General features: G+C 41.5%; 1 protein-coding gene across 2 annotated transcripts in view; it reads left to right on the top strand.

The window, feature by feature from the left end:
- The first annotated feature begins 1,092 nt into the window (after nucleotides 1-1,092).
- The window catches only part of LOC111146052 (glutamate ionotropic receptor NMDA type subunit 3A), a 150,885-nt gene continuing 131,348 nt past the window's right edge, over nucleotides 1,093-20,629 (top strand). For both annotated transcript variants that reach the window (XM_022501428.1, XM_022501429.1), the window contains exon 1: nucleotides 1,093-1,791. In XM_022501428.1, the coding sequence (XP_022357136.1) occupies nucleotides 1,093-1,791 (699 nt within the window). The remainder of the gene's footprint in view (nucleotides 1,792-20,629) is intronic.

Below are 20,629 nucleotides of genomic sequence, written 5' to 3'. Positions count from 1 at the left end.
GCCCGAGAGAAGGAAGCCGAGGAGATTAAATGTGTAAATGATTCTGGCTTTGGTGCCCTTAGCGAGAAAAACCTTTAAAGCGCCACATGGAAGAGAAGCTCGTTACTCGTTGAAGTCCCAGCTTCTTAGAACCCAGCCTGACGAACCACTGGATTTCAGATTCCTCAGGTACATCCGCATTCGGAATTCTCTGCGGCTCAGAGTCCTCGCCCTCGCCCTCGCCTTCGCCCTCGCCCTCGCGGGTCTCACGGAATTTCGCAAACCAAGCCCCGGCGCCTTTGGGGAGCAGACTTTCCCGGGGCGCGGGAAGCGCCACCCGGGAATCTCACCATCAGTGGGCGTTTAGCGCAGCCAAGCGACAGGCTGGCGCCAGGGCTCAGCAACAGGGAGGCGCCGGCTGAGGCGGGGAGAACTTTGCGCTCCGAGCAGAACCACCCTTTGCTGGCCAGTCGCGTCGCTCCTCCGAGGAAGCAGGCGGCGGCGGCGACTGGGCGGAAAGAGGAGCGAAGCAAGGAAAAGAGGAAGTAGCGAGACAGGAAGAAAGATGAAGCCAGTGCCGGGGGGGCCCGCCAGAGGGTGGCGGGCGGTGGAGCAAGGAGGATTTGGCTTCTTTTTCGCACTCCGGGCGTGAACGCTGCCTTCTGCGCGACCCCAAGGAAATAAGTGGGTCTCGCCTGGGCAGAAAAGGAAAAGAAAAGAATCCAAGTGGGCGCGTTGCCTCCTGGGTCGCGTTGCCCCCCTAGGAACTCCGGCGGCTTTCCAGCCCAGCCGCGGGACCGGACGCAGTGCCCCAGCCGCCCTGCAGATGGGGAGAGCAGGGAACCGGCGCCCAAGCCTCGGGTGACCGGCGCCGGCCCGCCCGCCTGCACGGCTCCGCGCAGGGACCGGGCGGGCGGAGGATGCGAGGCGGAGGCACCCGGGTGCGCTAGGCTCCAACTTGGATGGCCCGGAGACCGCTTCGGCGCCTGGGAGCGCTCCGCAGCGTAGAGTGAGCTGCCCGCGGGACCTGGGGGCGGAGACCTTAGGTAGCGGCTGGAGGGGGGGCGAGCCGGGCGCAGGAGGGGGCGCGCTTTCTCCCTGCGGGTCTTAGTAATGAGGAGACTGAGTTTGTGGTGGCTGCTGAGCAGGGTCTGTCTGCTGCTGCCGCCGCCCTGCGCTCTGGTGCTGGCCGGGGTGCCCGGCTCCTCCTCGCACCCGCAGCCCTGCCAGATCCTCAAGCGCATCGGGCACGCGGTGAGGGTGGGCGCGGTGCACTTGCAGCCCTGGACCACGGCCCCCCGCGTCGCCAGCCGCGCTCCGGACGGCAGCCGGGCAGGCGCCCAGAGGGATGAGCCCGAGCCAGGGACTTGGCGACCCCCGGCGCCTTCGCCGGGCGCACGTTGGTTGGGGAGCGCCCTGCATGGCCGGGGCCCGCCGCGCGCCCGGAAGCCCGGGGAGGGCGCCGGGGCCGAGACCCTGTGGCCTCGGGACGCCCTTCTCTTCGCCGTAGACAACCTGAACCGCATTGAAGGTCTGCTGCCCTACAACCTGTCTTTGGAAGTCGTGATGGCCATCGAGGCGGGCCTGGGCGATCTGCCGCTCCTGCCTTTCTCCTCCCCAAGCTCTCCGTGGAGCAGTGACCCTTTCTCCTTTCTGCAGAGCGTGTGCCACACCGTGGTGGTGCAAGGGGTGTCGGCGCTGCTCGCCTTCCCCCAGAGCCAGGGTGAGATGATGGAGCTCGACTTGGTCAGCTCCGTCCTGCACATTCCGGTGATCAGCATCGTGCGCCACGAGTTTCCGCGGGAGAGTCAGGTGAGAGGAGTGGGGCGCCGCTTGGGGGCCGGGACCTTTATGGAGGGGAGGAGGGGAGAAAGAGGAAGGCTGAGGTCTGGAGGGACTTGGGGCTTTACAACTTTGATTACTGTTTAAGGATCGGACCATGTCCATGGATGGTTGTTTGAAGAGCCTCAGTAAAAGTAAAATAAGACAGTGTAAGTGCGGACAGAAATAAGAGGTAGGGGTAGCAGATAGAAGAAAGGAAGTGGGGGGAAATAAGCGAAAAAAAAAAATACTCATGTTTTGACGAGCTGGGAAAACCTAGTGGATGCTGGAGGGAAGTAGAAGTCAAAGTTCAGGAGCCTGGAGAGCAATTGATTTTCTAAAGATGAGCTCGGGGGATGGGGATGTGAGATTCCCGAAGATGCTAGAGTCTTTAACTCCCGAGAAGAAGTGAGCATGAGGCAGGAAGAGCTGCATCTGCTCTGACTTCTTTAGAAGGTGTGCCTGAGCCTTGGGCGGTGGTGTACGGAGAAAAAAAATCCCTCTGAATTCCTATGAGTAAACAGGAAATCTGCAATAGTACGGAAGCCATAGGTAAAGAAGGGCGGTTAATTACCCTTGGGCATTGAAATGCAGTAGTATTAATATCTGGTAGCGAAAAAAATCGATGGGAGGACTCATTTGGGATTGTGTTTTTTTGGTCCCTACCTACTATCTGTGTGTTGTGGGCTCAGAGACTGGCTGTATGCAGTCGCTGTGTTCAGCCCATTTCTGTCTCAATGATTTAGGACTAAAAACAGAAGAATCTAATGCTTTCGTTTATATAGGTTAAAAAATTGAATGTATTTTCAATAAAATAAGCTATTTGTGAACTTAATATTGACAATGTACATATTTAAAGAGAGGGCGGGATCCTCTCAACAATGGGAGTTTAATGCATTTTGTGCATTATTTTTTTTTATCAAAATATCAAGCTTCATTAAGCCTTGCACAAATATTTATGAAACAAATAGGTAATCTGTGTTGGCCCCATGGTAAAGATTGAGGAACTAAGGAAAGTTTTGGTCAGTGTACTAATAAAAGAGTCCAGACACTGGAGAATTTCTAACTCTACATATCATTTCGCTATCCCTTTAGCAGGAAAAAAATATTTTAATCTCTTTTCTTCCACTTTTGATATATATACAGAGATAAAAGCTAAAACGAGTAAGGCCAAATACAAGTGAAAAGTTTGGTAGAATCTATGCATAAAATATCGCGAGAGTACCAACGATTTCTTTTTCTAAAAAAACGAATCTTACTCTTTTAATCTTAGGAAGGCTGGGCACCCGCTACTTTCAGCAGTTGCCCAGAAGATTGCTATTTAATGCTGAACTATAGAGATTTGATCTGCAGAGTGCAGGCTAATTAAATTTTATCTAAAACATTTCCGTCACCTGAATCTGAATGACTGTAGGCAGCAGATGGGAAGGCAGGGAAAACACAGGTGCACAATGCTGCCAATGGCCAAAGTGTTATAAACACGAAATTGCATCCATAGGGTGCATCATTATTAGTATATATAAAGAATCAGATTGAACAAAATGCAAGAGTCAGCATCACGTGCTTCTCATCATTGCTTCTTTATTACCTAATACTTCATAAGTTGCCAATAGTGTTCTCAGTCTCCAGACTCCTTTCCATTTGTAGATTGTTTGGCAGGTCTTAAATAGCAAGAATTTCCCCCAAATTAGTGTTCCTTAGTTAGAAAGGAAATTGTGTTCCATGATGGATTTGTGCAGTATCCAGCACATTACAACTAGGGGACCAGAGAAACTGTGAAGCAGCATCTAGAATCAGACAACTTCACAGCTTTACGACCACTGTGGGAACAGTCTTCTGGCGACAACCCTTACAAGTTGCCAATAAAATGAACATGCCGCCAAGCACATCTACTTCTGTACTTCAATTCAGAAATGTATTTTAAATCACTGTTGTCACTATTATTTTCATGACACACGTCTTGAAAGGGAGAGATTATTATATTAACTCAGATCTTGTTTGCCCAACTGACATGGTCTCTCATTTATCTTTGTATTTTAAATTCCAACATATCTAACTTTTTACTTTTAGTATATCATTTACAAGTCATTCTATAAGGTTGTATATTAAGAATGTCCAACTCAATGTCAAGTCACCATAATATATAATTTTAGGATATGACCATAATCTGCTTTCAGCAAAAATAATAACTGATCTTTCCCTTGTGTCTGCTAAAAAGCAGACCTTTCTCCCGTACCCTGATGTGATTAAAAAAAAAAAAACAACTTTCAAAATATAAAAGAATGTCAGAGTCATTTTATACATTAAATAAAAGTGGTTTAATTTAGTCACTGTTCTCATTGGATTCTACTGCCCAGTGACCCAATACATTGATTGGGTCAGTGCCTCAAAAAAGGATTCTAGAGGAAAGTGGACTTGTCCACACAAAGAAGTGAAATAAAATTGTATCTCTTATTCAGACAAATCAAAATTGCTTGTGGCAGTAGCGACAACAGTGTTTTCTCTCACTTTCTTTTGGGCGATTGATTTCCTTCATATGAAACTTTTAATTAATAAATAGTGGTTTTGATAGTGTTCTGCCATAGCTCGTGAATGGAAAGAGATACGACTGAAATGATCAACACCCTGAGGAAAGCATTATAGTTTTATTTCACTAAACTATTTATTGGAAACAAAGACATAAGACCATCAGTTTGTAAGATAATAAACTACCCACTTTCAGAAATCATATATAATAAAAAATTCAGAAATCATACATAATAAAAGTTCATACAACATTACCACATAGGATAGGATCAAAGCACCTTTCCATCTAAAAAATTCTGACTTGACTTTACACTCAAACCTCCACTTGAGGCTAACTCATTCTATTAAAATGATAATTTCTTACTTCTAAATTCTGTCCCCACGACCTTCAAGTAATGATGCTGCCTATGGATCCAGTTACGTTTAAGTTATATTAAGTTCTATAATTGTTCTTTCTCTTCCATCCCATACTACCTTCTCTTCTAGGGATTTTGTATAGTTTCTCCAAAGTTAACTCCTTGAAATTTACCTGCTCAGTTAGTGACAGATACAGGTTTCTTTCTAAAATGTATATTTCAAGTTAATTCCATATTGGTGCCCTTAAGCAGAGTTAATGGAATAATATAATTAGCTTAGATCCAAACCCAGGCGATCAAAAACGGACTCAGGGCCCCTCCCTGGGTGGCACAGTTGGTTGAGCAGTGGACTCTTGATTCCGGCTCAGGTCTTCATCTCAGGGTCCTGAGGTTGAGTCACACTTGGGCTCCCCGCTCACCGGGGAGTCTGCTTCTCTACTTCTCCATCTCCCTCTACCCCTCCTGCTACTCAGGAATGGGCGCGCGCGCACACACACACACACACACACACACACACACACACTCCTCTCTCTCTTTTTTTCAAATAAATAAATAAATATTTAAAAAAATAAAAAACAAAAAGTGTATTACATTTTTTTTTGTTTCGTTGGGTTTTTTATGTGTATTACTGTTTTTAACTTAAGTTGAACGTACCAACCACAGTTCGCCAAACTCGTGAGCCGTATATGCTAATTAATATGTTTATTCCCATGGAAATACAGTGTTCTTAGATGGTCCCTTTTCTCTGACAACACAGTACTAAATACCCGAGCCTATGTATTAGTTTGGCTATTTATTAGCCCAGTGCCACTTCTGATACAGGGACCACAACAATAATACCACTAAGGCACAGGTTCCCCCCACTATCTGAAAGTAAAGCAGTCCTATAAAATCTTTCATAAGCCGAAGTGGCATCAAGTGAAGCGTATTCTCCGCTTTCCGAAAGTTTGTGTAATACCACTTCACGTTGAGGAAAGACTTACATTAGCACCTGCTTTCCCTAATGGAAAAAGTTCAGAAGGGGATTTTCGCTTTTATGAAAGCAAAGTGGCATAATGTGGAGTTTCAGAAAGTGGGGAAAGCTGGTAGTGCCGCTTTAGCCAAGGTTTTGCCCGCAATCGTGGTCCCGGAAGTAGATGATTTCTCCTCCCCTGACGTAGCGTCAAAGGTCAGTAGTAGCTTCTGGTAGCGTCAAAGGTCGGTAGTAGCTTCCCACCGGATCAGAATGCTTTCGGCTTTCTCCTCACTTCATTTTATCACATAGGTATTTTCTTATCTTACATCATCACCAGAGGAAGGTGAGTGCAATACAATAAGATATTTTGGTAAACAGACCATATTCACATAATTTTTATTACAATAGATTGTTATAATTGTTTTATTTGGTTATTGTTGTTAATCTCTTACTGTGCCTAATTTATAAATTAAACTTCATCGTGAGTATGTATGTATAGGAAAAACACAGTATTTATAGTATAGGTACTATTCATGATTTCAGGAATTCACTGTGGGTCTTGGAATGGGTCCCCCATGGATAAGGGGTGACTAATGTATATGTTAGGGGACAAGTAAAGGACATTTATTTTTAAAAGATCTACTCTCAACTGTATTGGTTTTCCTTGACTTGCTCCGTGCAAAGCACTGCTTTCTGTCCTCTGGGGGAAATATATTCTTCTGTTAATTCATGATGAATGGCTGATAGTAGCACCTAATTGTTGCTGACTTGAAGATAAATGATTTCAAATTAAATGTCAAGTGATACAAAACTTTTCTTAGAAGTGATCTTTTACAGTCTCCTCTTGAGGTACAGAGATGGGATTAATTTATAAGTTTTTATTTTTAATTTGGGGATTTTTTTTTGTTTTTATAATACTTAAATTTTTTTCCCAGATGAATAGATCAGAAGAGGTTAACAGATACATTCACTGGGCAATTAATCTGTCTCACCCACTTTTCTTGTGCCTGCCACAGTGTAATCAGAGAGAATATTTGGTCTTGACCTTCTTTGACTATTCCATCTTGGAGTTAATTTATGATCGAATCAACTGAACTAAGTATCTGCATCATCTGAAGACCAGTTTCATTGTTAATTCCTTAATACTGTATCTTTGGGTGTTGCAGAATCCACCATGGATTTTGTGCCTTAGACTTTATTTCATGAATACCTCCAGTCAAATTCCAGTCACGCTGGTTAAAAGGGCACAATATAATGGGAGGCACATTAAGTAACAGTCAAAAGGTTCTCAGCCTTCCTCTGCCTCTTACTGGCCATGTAATCTTGGGCAAGTGCCTCCATCTCTGAACATCTGTGCTTATCCGTCAAAAGAAAGTACTTACCAATCTGACAGAGTTGTTTTGTGAATCAGATGAAAAAACGAAGTACTTTGGGGAAATTTATAGTGTTAGCCAAACAACTGGTAGACAAGTGTTGGTCCGATAAGAATCATCCAAGTCTTAATTTTTCACTAATTCTCATTAGTAGTTACCAATCAAATTGGGATGAGATTCACTGTGTATCATGTCTTCATCCTCCACCTTACCCTCCAATCCCTCATTTTCTTTCTCTTCAGGAAAAAAAAAAAAAAGTAGGTTTAACACTCCATCAAAAAAGGGAAAAAAAAAAAAAAGAACTAGACTTCTAAATATGTTGCACATTTGCCCCCAAATAGAAGACTTGCCATAGGTACTATTTCTATACCGAGGGCAAATTTCCACCTATGACACATCTAACAGTTTCTAGACCCTTAGGTATTGCCATCGAAGCCTCAGTAAGATGCCCAAGGTTTTTCAGAAATGTTGGTCTCTTACATTGGTTAGAAGTTTTTCCTGTAAGCAAACTTCACAATAATAGAGTGTTCATTGAGAGTATGGCCTCTCCATCTGGCTCTTCTGATATTATTTTCACGGAAGTTTTTCTTGATGAAAAAAGCAGAGTGTTGGTTCATACTGGGCAAAAGCTCCTTCCCAGCTCTGCAGGAAGCCTGCTTCTCCCTCTTCCACTCCCCCTGCTTGTGTTCCCTCTCTTGCTTTCTCTCTCTCTCTCTTTCTCTCAAATAAGTAAATAATCTTTAGGGGCTGGGGGAAACTCCTTATCTCAACTTGGACAGATAATAAGAGTTTGCAAACCAGCTACTCTGAGTACCATTGTCCTAGGCAACTACAGGGGGCAGGGAGCTCTCATAGCAAGATATTGTTCATTTTGGTGATATCACTAAATGTAGAGATGAGACTCTCATTGTCTCTTGTCCTGCCAACTCTAGTTACTGCCACTCACATACACAGAAAAGTAGAGGAAGTGTACGACACTGGAAATGTGATGCTGAATCTATAAAACTAGGCTAGAAGGAAGAAAGAACGTCTCAGCATCTGCCACATTGCTTTTTGAGTGAATGCATGAATAACAAACTAATGGGAATCATTAAGCCATTCATTTGTCTTTCTCAGATCTTTTCTTTATGGGATAGTGGGAGAAAAGAGCAATGGGGAAAAGGTGAACTAAGAGTAAGCCAGGTGCCTGTACCTGCTCTCACTTTCTCCCTTCCCTTAACCCAACCTAACACCTCAGCCAGATTTTCAGTTCTCCTTCTGAGTGTGTAAGATTCAGTCACTCTCGGGGGACACTGGGATCTCCTGCATTGAGGGAGCAGGCTGATCATACAGACCTGAACTTGTATTGTGTCAGTCGGGGTAAATACTGACACTGAAAGGCTAGTATCTGGCTGGCCAGGGATGGTCTCCTGGTAGAGATGAGCCTTGAAGGATTCAAGTGGTAAAGAAACAGGATGACTTCTTTTTTTAGCCAGGCTGAATTATGCCCCCATTGTTTTTCATTTGAGTCACAGATTTAGGAAAAAAACTCAATCAAATATTTTTGTAGCATTTATGCTTTTCAGGTCTTCAAAAATGTGCTCACAGAATCCTTCTAGCAGTCTTGTGAGGTAGAAAACAATATATACAACATACAGAGTACATGAGGAGCTATGCATTCTAGGAAAATAGAAGTCACCAAGAAGAAAAACAGACTAATAGCTCCTTCTAAATTCAGTGTATTTGTTAGCCTACAATCCAAGAACAGACTGGGTCCATCACTGCTTTTGAATTAACTCAGAAAAGAGGATAAAAGAGAGACTCTACTTCAAGTTTGATTGTTAAAAGCATATTTCATGCTAAATAACCAGTAATGGGAATTGACTTAAATGAATCATGATATATCTTTACAGTGGAGTTCTATATACCCATTCAAATGAAAATATGTTGACACAGAGATAGAAAAAAGATTTATATAATTTGTATAAAGTATGACCTTGATCCTGGAAACTATGAGTCCAGAATTTTATTTATAAAAATGGAAATAGAAGTCCATTTTTTCCCTATCCACACCTCTATTTATTTATTTTTTTCACACTTTTATATTTAAAAAAAAAGTATGTATTGCCTATGTGATTAAAAATATTAAGAGAAATGGGGCGCCTGGGTGGCTCAGATGGTTAAGCGTCTGTCTGCCTTTGGCCTGGGTCATGATCTCAGGGTCCTGGGGTCGAGCCCAGCATCGGGCTCCCTGGTCAGCGGGAAGCCTGCTTCCCTCTCACTCTCTGCTTGCCTCTGCCTACTTGTGATCTCTCTCTCTCTCTCTCAACTAAATAAATATTTTTTAAAAAATTTTAAGAGAAAAAAGATAAGTCACCTTTACATTTCCTCACCAATGCTTTTGATACTTCAATATGAAAGTATAAATTTTAGGAAAAAATAAATCGTAGAGTATGTTTAGATTTATCAGAGTCCTTTCACATCTGTTTTTCATTTTATCCTCACAATTACTTTCTGAGGTGAGCAAGACAAGTAGTATTTATTACCTTTACTTTGCAAATGAGACAAGAGTAACATAAATGAAAGAAATACAAAGCTGGAATTAAGAGAAGAGGCTTTTGTGAAGCACAGACTTCTGTTTGACTCTTAGCTTTACAACTCTCTAGACCTCTTCCCTTGGGAAATATGTCTCAATTTCTTGATCCATAAAATACAACTATCTCCTAAAGTTGTGGTGAGGATGACACCATGTATGCAAAGTTCTAAGCACAACACCTAGAGCACTCTGTGTTCTTATTATGATAATGCTCATTCTTTTGATGTAAAGTGTTGACATGCAAGATTAATAAAAACTGAAATTATCAGAGTAAGAACTCACATATTCCGGGTTGCTCTCCAGAGTATTTCTATATGCATTTTTTCTTAATTTTTTAAAAAGATTTATTTATTTATTCCAGAGAGAGAGAGAAAGGGAGGGTATGAGCGGGGGCAGGGCAGGGGTGGAGGGCAGAGGAAGAGGGAGAGAATCACAAGCAGACTTCTGCTGAGCACGGAGCTGGCCCTGGGGCTCTATCTTACGACCCCTGAGATCATGATCTGAGTCAAAACCAAGAGTCCGTTGCTCAGCTGCCTGAGGCAGCCAGGTGCCCCTCTATATGCATTTTCAAGATGCACAGTGTATTCAAGCTTAGGAGATCCAATTCCCTTGCCCCAAACCTTAGAAAAACAAAGAAAACTGCTGTTTTGAAACAGAGTTCCCATTTTACTGAATCACACCCTCAGCTTAGGTGTATGGAAACTCCATTAGCAAAAAAGTGAAGTTTGAGATCCGGTTTCAACTAGTTGCTCCTTTGTATTGGTCGTGAATGATTGGCTCTTTGGATCAGAGATAAAAAATAATGTTTTATTTCTATTCGTTGGTATGAGGAACTCATTATTCTTGCTTTATCTACTACGCTAATTTCTCACAGGAGGCTCCCAGGAATTAAACTTAAGGAACAGTAGAACCATGAGCCAGGTGACATTTTAGACTTCTTGGGGGAAATGAGGTTGTTAGAGAGGGCAAACTAATTTGACATGGATTGAAGGTTCAGAAGTTTCTGCTGTTTCATACAGGCTTTTTATCTGTACTAATGTAACTGACTTGTGGCATATGTTAGCTCAAAAGTTTAGAGACAATAGCACTATTATATACTGAGGTTTACAGAAAATGGATACACATAAGGCAAACTGTGTTTTACTGAATGCTGACTATATCAAAGCTGTTTGATGCATACAACTTTGAGGGACTTTTTACATGCCTGTTGCTATTCTGGTCATAAAAGTAATGCATATGTATGGACTACTCCCCATGGGTGTCCGCAGATAACCTTGAGTAACATTTTGATATATTTTATTCTCTCAAGGTTAATGGTTAAAAATTTTTGGAAACCACAGGGTACAATTTAAGAAAGCCCTACTGTCAGTCCAGCTAGGTGTTGACATCAAAGGACAGGAGAGGAAAATTTTTTTTTTTTTAATTTTCTGAAAACTGAGAGTTGGTAGGGCTTTTTGAAACTTGGGCACTCTGAGTTGATAGTATTTCTGTATTAAAAAGTGGTGTTTTCATTTGTATTTGCAATCTAGCTTTATATTTTCAACATTCTGCCAATGGCTGAGTCTGTATAGTTCCAAACAATGGCTCAGTCTGGATCTTTCAGTACTATTCCTAAGAATGGCTTGGAAATGGGTTGTCACTACTCTCTTCTCAGCTAGGGGTGGTCATTAGCAGAACTTTTCATGTTAAACACCTTGATGGCTGCAAAACCTACATATAATCTATTGGTATTTTTTGTATTGAAAACCTCAACTCAAAGCCAAGTCAAACAAAAGTTGGGTTAATACTCTCCAGATTAAAAATAAAAAATGTTTTAAAAAAATAATAAAATTAAAAATTAAAATTAAAAAATGTTTTATTTCCATAAACAAAGTGAGATGCCCAGCATGTCTTCATCTAACAGAATCACAGTCTGGCAGATTGCAGAATTCTGTTTGTTCAGTCGCAGCCAGAGGTACTTAAACAGGGATTCCATTAAACAAAGGATTTGCTTCTGTATGTTGTGAATTTAATAGGTTCAGATGGAGAACTGTTCTTGTTTTGATGCTATATAAGGAATTAATTTGAGTCACCTCATACAGTGTTCCACACATAAGGAAATGCTTCAGTGTATACCTGAAAATGAATGATAAAGCCATGCCTGAGTTAATCCAGTATATCTTCACCCAGTGGGAGGCACAGAGAGCCATCTAGTGGTCCCTAAAAGACCGCTTTAAGTTAAAGCATCCTAGAAATCCAGCCTGACAAAGCAGGAGGGTTCCAAACAGCTTTTAAACGTGTCCCATGTTTGACTGTGGGAAATCTAGGTTAATCCATCACAGAACAGACCTTCCTCTGGCTCTAAGAAGACCCAGCAGACTCTGCTGTTTGGCCACCATATCTATAATTGCAGTTATAAACCTTAAAGATATCTGAAAATGTGTGTCTCAAAGGGAGGAGAGGCAAATGCGAATGACTTTGACTAACTTCAGCAAGGCAGAGTGGCTAATTATTGTAATATTTACTATCACTTTGGTTTATAATGCAGCTTGAAAAGATGTAGCCATTTTATTGTGTTAAGCATATCCTTTGCTCCTTTATTTATAATTATTAGAAACGTATGTTCTTTGTGGATAATTCCAATAATTTAAAAAATGCCAAAGGATAAAATAAAAATCACCCATGAACCCAAAACATGGAGATCTAGGCATATGTATATATTATAAAATTGGGAACCATGCTATTTTATGATTTTTTTTTAAGATTTTATTTATTTTATTTGACAGACAGAGATCACAAGTAGGCAGAGAGTCAGGCAGAGAGCTAGAGAGAGGAAGAAGCAGGCTCGCTGCTGAGCAGAGAGCCCGATGTGGGGCTCGATCCCAGGACCCTGGGATTATGACCTGAAGGCAGAGGCTTTAACCCACTGAGCCACCCAGGCGCCCCCCTATTTTATGATTTTTAACTTTTATATTATAAATATCTTCCCATGTCGTTCATCTTTTTTCCATTATTTTAGTAGCTAGAAAATTTGCCTTTGAATAGATTATTTCATTTGTTTAACCCCTATTGCTTGAATCCAGGTATTTCGCACAGAAAAATCAGTAACACTTTAACCAAATGGACTTTACCAGACTCATCCTCCTTAACATTCCTTAATTTTTGGTGCTGTGCAATATGCTCTGCTTGAGTTCTGGGACATCATCATGGTTGTTTTGGGTTTGGGGGGATTTTTTTTTTTTCCAGCTCTTTCATTATCTTGTACTGATTGTGCTTCTTGTCTTTGACCCTTTGTGGTAATAATCATAGAGCTGTGCTGTCCAATATGACAGCTGCCTGCCCTGTATGAATACTGGTTTCAATTAAAATGATGTAGAATGTAGAAGTTAGTGTCTCAGGTGCTCTGGACTGCTCAGTGGCCATATGTGGGTAGTGGCTACTGTATTTGACAGCACGGACACACAACGTTTTCTATATTCATTGAAAGTTCTGTTGGACATTCTGTTGCTGTCAGAGGGCATGCAGTTGTAAGGAACAGAAACTCACTCCATGGAGCTCAAAGTGAGGGGTTTGTGCTGGAAACTACAGGAACCTGACCAGGAGCTGAGTTGCAGGAGGTACAGCTGGCCCGCGCTGCTGGAAAGTGCTGGGGTAGCTACTCCCTTCCCTTCCTCTGGGGCCCAAAAGCTCTTCTCTGGGCTCTTCTCTTCACAGTTGCTCCATCCTTCTCTCCCAATACCAGCTTCTCCCGCTGCTGTGCCATAACTTCTGCATGGATGGGGTTCTGATTTACCGTGACAGGTTGTAGCCTGAACCTGGTAGGACTTTCAGCTCTAATCATCTGTGTGTTTTATTTCTCTTAACTCACATTCCGCAGTTATCTAATGGGTTCAGACTATATGGATTGCTTCCCCATCCTTCTCCTGTTCTACGGCCTCCCTTAGTCCAATCAGCAAAGGCCAGATTTCTGAATTAAGTGTTCAATAGAAGCTTTAGAATATAGCAGTAAATAAAACAGCAAAACTCCTCCTCTCAAAGAATTTACATTCCAGTAGGGGAAATAGACAATAAAATATGCAAACATAAATATGATATTTTTAAGTAGAGGCAAGTGCAATGTAGAAAAATAAAGCAGGGTCAAAGATTAGAGTATGACTATGATTAGTCACTAAGGCTTGTCTGAAGAGGACACCTGAGCAGAGAATGAAGAAGTGAATCATGCAGATTTTTAAGGGAAGAGCATTAGGAGCAGAGAGAACAAAAGTACAAAACCCCTGAGGTAGGAATGAGCATAGCAATAAATATTTACTGAATAAATGAATAAATAGACTATCCGAGGTACTAGCCATTATGACATTTTTCAGTGGGCACATCTTCAAAGAAGGTACGAATAGTGAGACAATAACCAGATCTAGCATACTCTGACATAGGGCTATTTTCCAAGGTGTAGACTCCTGAATTTGTTCCTTGCTTATGGCAATATCAGGAATTTCTAACTGGAATTCCCTGTTATATCTCATTCTCACCTTAAATTCAAAATATGTAAAGATACCCTAAGGTGGCATCCCCTCTCACCGGTAACAAGAATTCTTATGCCATCTTGGAACTCTCTCTTTTCATCAGGTTCTGTTGGCTTCCTTAGTATACTTCCTCTGTCTTCTTCTTTCCTTCTTTTCGCACAGCATTAGCTCCTTCCGCCAATACTCTTGAATAGCCTCTATAGCTCTCCTTTCTTTCCTGCAAACCATTCTGCACGCTGCTGCTAGATGAATCTTCTGAAAGCAAAGCAACTTTCATTCATTTATTCATTCTTCATTTTTTATTCAACAAATACTTAGCAAGTATAACGCACTAAGCTTCATGCCACCTCCCTGCTCAAAAGCCATTTTACTGTGCCAGTATTACCATTTGTTTTCCATGCCCCAGTACTCCTGAGGGATGAAACACACGTTAAATAACAATGATTCACTACAGGAGTAGTTCCCAGAATTGGAGCAGGGTACACCATGCTTAAGAGAATTTATCAGATTCTCCAAGTTTTCTGATTATATTTCAAAAAAGCCTTCCATCCCCCACTCTCAAGATTGTGACATGCCTCTCCTGAAGCTAGAGAAACACAGGTTAATAATTAGCAAACTTACGGAAACTGGTTCTCACGACCTTTCACAAACATGTGCAAATAACTCTTTCCAATTCATGACATTCTTCTGAGATACAGGTGTCCAGAAAGCATAAGATCTCTAGGAATAGAAATGCGTGTGTGCGTGTGCATGTGCGTGTGCGTGTGTGTGTGTGTGATTTAAAAAAAAATCAATAAATGTAAGTTATTATATTAAAAAGCATTTCTCTATTATATATCTATATAGAAAGACAGATATATACCCAAGTTCTCCTGATTTGCTGATGAATTAAGCTCCTATTCAAACTTGATTTTTCCATTGAAACAATATTATCTGTGGCTGTTAAGACCACAGGCCAGGTCACAAAATGCTGGTTAGCCCATGATGTGACAGAATTCTGGTATTAGTTCTGTAGACACTGAACACTATCTGTTACAGGCTCTTTCTGTTTCAGACCAAGGGGATATGGAGTAAGGAGGAAAACCAGAAGAAAACCTAGCTTTCGCTTATATTTCCAGAGTCATCTGTATAGTCTTGGAAAACCTCTCTGAGTCTCCGTTTTTTCTGTTACAAATTATAAATAGTTGCTCATTAAGCAGGTATTGGTGGAGGACTTACTGTGCTGTTTTAAAGAATCGATTTGGGTTCCAGGAAGATAATATCCATTAAAAATACTTTGTAAATTCATGTTTAAAAAACAAATGAGGGGTGCCTGGTGGCTCAGCAGGTTCAGCATCCTACTCTTGATTTCGGCTCAGGTCGTGATCTCAGGGTAGTGAGGTCAAGCCCTGCATCGGGCTCCCTGCTCAGTGGAAGTCTGCTTGAGATCCCCTCTCTCTAAAATAAATAAACAAATCTTTAAAAGGGAAGAAAAACAGATGAGAAGCATTTTTATTGATCCAGGTAAACACTTCTCATTCCACTTTTGGAAATTCAGGACTTACCTTCCCCAGTACTGATTTGGCAGTGGGAATAGCCCACCTGTGTCCTGTCCTTCTGAACCAGAGTGGTCAGACTATAACTCTGAAATGGTCAGCAGCAGCTGGGAGGAGAGGAAAGGAGAACAGGGCAGTTTCACGTTTCCAGAAAAGTGCTTCTCCTGAATTCCCCTAAAGTCCAGTACTCCATCCTAGGCCTAAAGAGGAGAGGAAGGGGCTTTGAAAAGCTGACAGGATAGGAAAGCTACAGCCAGGATGCAGGTTAGAATGAGAGACACTTTGGAAATCAAATATGGAAGTTCAGATTGCCCACTAATATCCATAGAAAACACGTTAGCTCAGAGTTAAGATTTTGTCTGTTTCTAAATAATATTTTGTAATGGACTAGGATCCTGGAAAATAATCAAATCTCATTCTCACCTTCATTCCAAGTCCACCTTTAATTAACACTAGCTGGGCAGCAGCCACTTAAAAATCTTTCAGTTTCCATGTTTCAGAATTACTTCTGGGTTCACCACCACCACCACCCCCCACCCCAGACCAGGAGAACCCTGAGGATCCCCTTTGTGCAGAGCAACACAGGGAAAGATCAGGAATAAACCAACAGGTTTAACCTTGGCCACACCATCCTTGCCTCCAGTACCTGACTGTCCTAGCCGACTTCCCTGTCTCTGTCCATGGCTCTTCCCTGCCAGTCTCCAAGCTGCTGTCAGAAAGAGAAGCCGTCACTGGCCGCCTCAATCCCTCCCCTCCCCTAAAACGGCAGCAGCATCGTGCCTGGTTCATGCCTGTGTGTACTGCCTTTGTAACTGTGGTGGTATCTCGGCATCACCTACCGCTACTGATTTTTAAAATTACTGTTTTACTTAAATAAATTCATTAAAAAAAAAAAACACAAAACCTTTTTATGGTGACGTCAGTGAAGAACCAGTCCCCCTTGCTGCAAATAGAAAAAAGGCATGCCATAAAATAAGTACACCATGAAAACGAAATCATTCTAGCATGGTAGCTTTTCCTGAGCTCTTTGAAACGGGAACATTTCTAGGTGAGAGGGAAGTGTTAAAGGCATACCGACACCAAATGGAGGCTTTCTCCTAGATTTAGCAGAAGGATTAAACACTGATTGAAAAGGGATTAACTTTCTTACGTGTGATTCAGTGTTATTTAATGCCAAGTCCCTGATCAACCTAAGATTCTCTCATGAACCACCTCCCCTCTGCCAGCTTCTAACCTGTAGGCTGAATTCTGAGCAGCCTGGTGCGGCAGTCAGGACTCTCCATTATCTGAGCTTTGCTTAACTCTTCTCATTTCTTCCTGATACTACCCCCTCAGCCTTTGCACTCTGCTCAGCAATGCTGCAACGCACAATGCTGTTCCAAGCCTTGGCACGGGCTATTCTCACTGCCTGGAATGCTCTTTCCCCTCATGTCTGCCTGAAACTCCTGTTTGGCCTTCAGACCTTTGCTCAGATATCACCTGTGCCCATTCTCTCTGCCACAGTCAACCACTTCCACTTCTTTGTGACCCTTCTACTTGTACATTCTTCTTTACTAGATCTATCGGACAGGAGTATTAATTATTTATTTACGTGTGTCTCTCTCTCCTCCACTAAATTAAACCCCAGGCTTCTAGCACGGTGCATGGCTCATGGTAGATGCTCAGTGACTCTTGTTTCAACTGAACAAATGGTCCATTTCCATCCCTTCCAGTGTAACAGAACTAAGCATAACGCCAGTGGAAAACCCACTGACTGCTCCGGTGGGGTCATATGAACCTGAGAAGGTGTACCACCTTATGAAAAAGGATCCTCATTCACTGTGGTGGATAGAGTTCACGACCACCCAGAATTTACTGTTACATAGAACAAAGCTGGTAGAGTCAGGCCTTGAGGAAATTGATTTTGCAAGAAGTAAAAAACCTGTTTCTACTACCCTCTTAAGATTTTTGTACATCCTTCATTGTCCACAAATCGGTTTTCAATTTCCTGGAGACCACAAGTGACAGAAAAGTGACATTGTTCTCAAATCTTTAAGCCACTGCTTTCCAGAATCTTAATCCCCCATTAAGCCAATTTTGCTATATTGTATAGCCAAAGATTCTCGACATGTAAAATTAAGGAAAATCAGAGTGGATAAAATGTAAAGTTACTGGAATAATCACCACTTAAGAAGAGAAAAAGCCTGGAATTGTATTTTATCCTGTCATCCATTGTCAAACAAAATAATCAGAAAATCAGACAAGAGTTCAGATCCAGCCAAGACTAACCAGTTCTATTCCTGGCTCCTTTTCTTCCATTAAGTATAATTCCTTAGGCTTTCCGACCTCTGGAGCAGTGGCCATCTGTGTGATAGTAATACACAGGTAACTATTCAAAATATGATTCCCAAACTTATCAAATCAGAACCCCTGAGCTTGGAGCACAGAAATCTGTCTAAAAGCAAACAGCCGCATAGGTGATTGTGTCCAAAGATGATCCAGAATATCATATTTTGGGATCACATCCTAAGAATCTCCCCTAATGTGATTTTCAAACTGTGACAAGGCACCTCCTGGGGAGAAAAAAAAAAAAAAGCCTAAGGTAATGTTTAAAGTGCAGATCCTCTCGAACTCACTGAGTTCCACTAAATTATATTCTATAGCTCTTCATATATCTTTTTTTTTTTTTTTAAAGAAACTCCCCCAGATGATTCATATATGCACAGTACAGTTTGAGATCAATGACCTGGGGCAGAGTTTTCAAGCTCAGATGCCTTCTAGGGGCCAGGAAGGTAATGGAAATGTGAAAAACGGTCCCAGATAATGCAGTAGGGAGTAGTAAAAACTGTAGACAACTGAAGAGTGCCTGACCTTTCTAAAGGAGGCAGCCAGCCACCACTCCGCTGCAACCAGCTGTCCACCCATGGGGGTGTTGCCAGATACTTTGAATTTTCAAAGGAAGCCAGGCTGGGGATTTTTTTTTTCTTTTAATGTAAACATTTCCTTAAATGTTGACAATGAACTCACTTTGGGGGGGGCTTTATTGAGGTGTAATTGACAAATGAGACTAAGGTATTGAAAGCATATAACATGATGATTTGATACACACACACACACACACACATTGCGATAAAATTCCTCCCATTGAATTAATTAATTCAATTAATTCAATAAATCGTATTTTAAAATGCAATCTGCAGGCTCATTAGGGCTATAGGGTCACCAGTGTGACACGTCTGGACTGAGAAGTGTCAAGGCATTTGTCATAGACAAGTATTAACCAGAAATGCCTCAGTGACTGGCCAAGCAATCAGAGATGACCCAGGCCTGTCACCCTAAGTACCGTAGCTTTAAGGAGCAGCGGGAAAGAGCTCAAGTAAATATGTATTGTAAAGGACAGGTGGTCACCCTCATTTGAAAGAAAAGGAACAACAGGAAGAAAGGCACTAGAAGATAATGAGTGTAATCAATTCCAGGTGTGCTCATAACTGGACTCTAAAATGTTACTCATAGACTAGAGATAATGAGATAATGATAACTACTCGTGGTGTTGAAGTATTGATTAAGTATGCTATATTACGTAGATTAGCAACATCATCTGACATACAGCAAATACTCAATTAAAAAATATATATATATATGCTGCTACTCTTATTCCCCCTTTCCTTGGGCCTCTCTTTCTCACGTTAAAATTCAACAGGAACTGAAGAAAAGTAAGCTCATGGCAAAAAGCTGACAAATGCCCTTGATATTCTTGTTTTTGTTTTCAGGAAAGCTGATAATACTTCTATAATGAGATCATTAGCAAGGTAGTGATGACAAAGTGATTTGAGTCCCTCATAAGAATGTCATTTCAGAATACAGAAATGTCCTTGAATCTCATCATTGGGTTTCCTTTCTCTACCATGAGTTCAGTGTTTCTAAATCCTGTGTAAAGGAAGTTGCTAAACAAATGTTTTGAAGAATTCTGGATAATTCTGGAAAAGCAGGCTGATAATACTCTGGTCTAGGAATGTTGTCCTCACTTTATAGCACTTTGTTGTTCATTGACTTTAAAAAAAATAATTTTTAAATACTTTTATGTAACAACAATCTAATGGTGATGTTAAAAAATGTATTTACAGTTTTAAAGACTTATAATTTCGGGGCACCTGGGTGGCTTAGTTGGTTAAGCATCTGATTCTTGATTTTGGCTCAGGTCATCATCTCAGGATTGTGAGATCGAGTCCCACATGGGGCTTCGTGTTCATCGGGAGTCTGCTTCTCTCCCTCTCCTTCTGCCCCTCTGCTCCCTTTCTCTCTCGAATAAATAAATCTTTTTTTTTTTTTTTTTGGTAAGACTAACAGTTATATCACCTTCACATCTATTTCCTTCCAACTTTTATCTTCTTGTATACATTTTTGTCTGTGTGAGATCAGTGTTTTCTGTTTTACTTGCCATTACAATCCAAGGACCTATTAAAGTCCTTTGCACATTATAATCACTTAAATTCTTATTTAAGGAATGAATGAATGCACTTGTGAAATGACAAATGTATAGTCAGTTTTAAATTCTGCTTTGCTCTCACTCGCATTAGGTCATCAATCTTACATCTGCACAAACCTCAAACAAATCATATCTCTCTGTCTTGTTGACTCTCTTCTAATTATAAAATCGGGAAATTTGAAAGCCTTGAAAAACTCCCTTAATCCTTAATCCAGAAATACTCACTGTTAATTTACTGAGATATTTCTCCTAGTGTTTTTACATAAAATTTTTTCTTTAAATGTGGAGAGTTTCTATCAGTCTTTCTTTTTTTTAAAGGATTTTATGTATTTATTTGACAGAGTTCACAAGTAGGCAGAGAGGCAGGTAGAGAGAGAGGGGGAAGCAGACTCCCCGCTGAGCAGAGAGCCCGATGCGGGGCTCGATCCCAGGACCCTGAGATCATGACCTGAGCTGAAGGCAGAGGCTCAACCCACTGAGCCACCCAGGTGCTCCTCTATCGGACTTTCATTTAATGTGGCATTGCTAGTGTTTCCCCATGTCAT

The sequence above is a fragment of the Enhydra lutris genome, unplaced genomic scaffold (assembly GCF_002288905.1).
Source record: "Enhydra lutris kenyoni isolate GAN:26980312 unplaced genomic scaffold, ASM228890v2 scaffoldscaffold13, whole genome shotgun sequence".
Classification (NCBI taxonomy): domain Eukaryota; kingdom Metazoa; phylum Chordata; class Mammalia; order Carnivora; family Mustelidae; genus Enhydra; species Enhydra lutris.
Note: the sequence above shows the minus strand (reverse complement) of the source record. Positions and strands in the feature narration are given on the sequence as shown.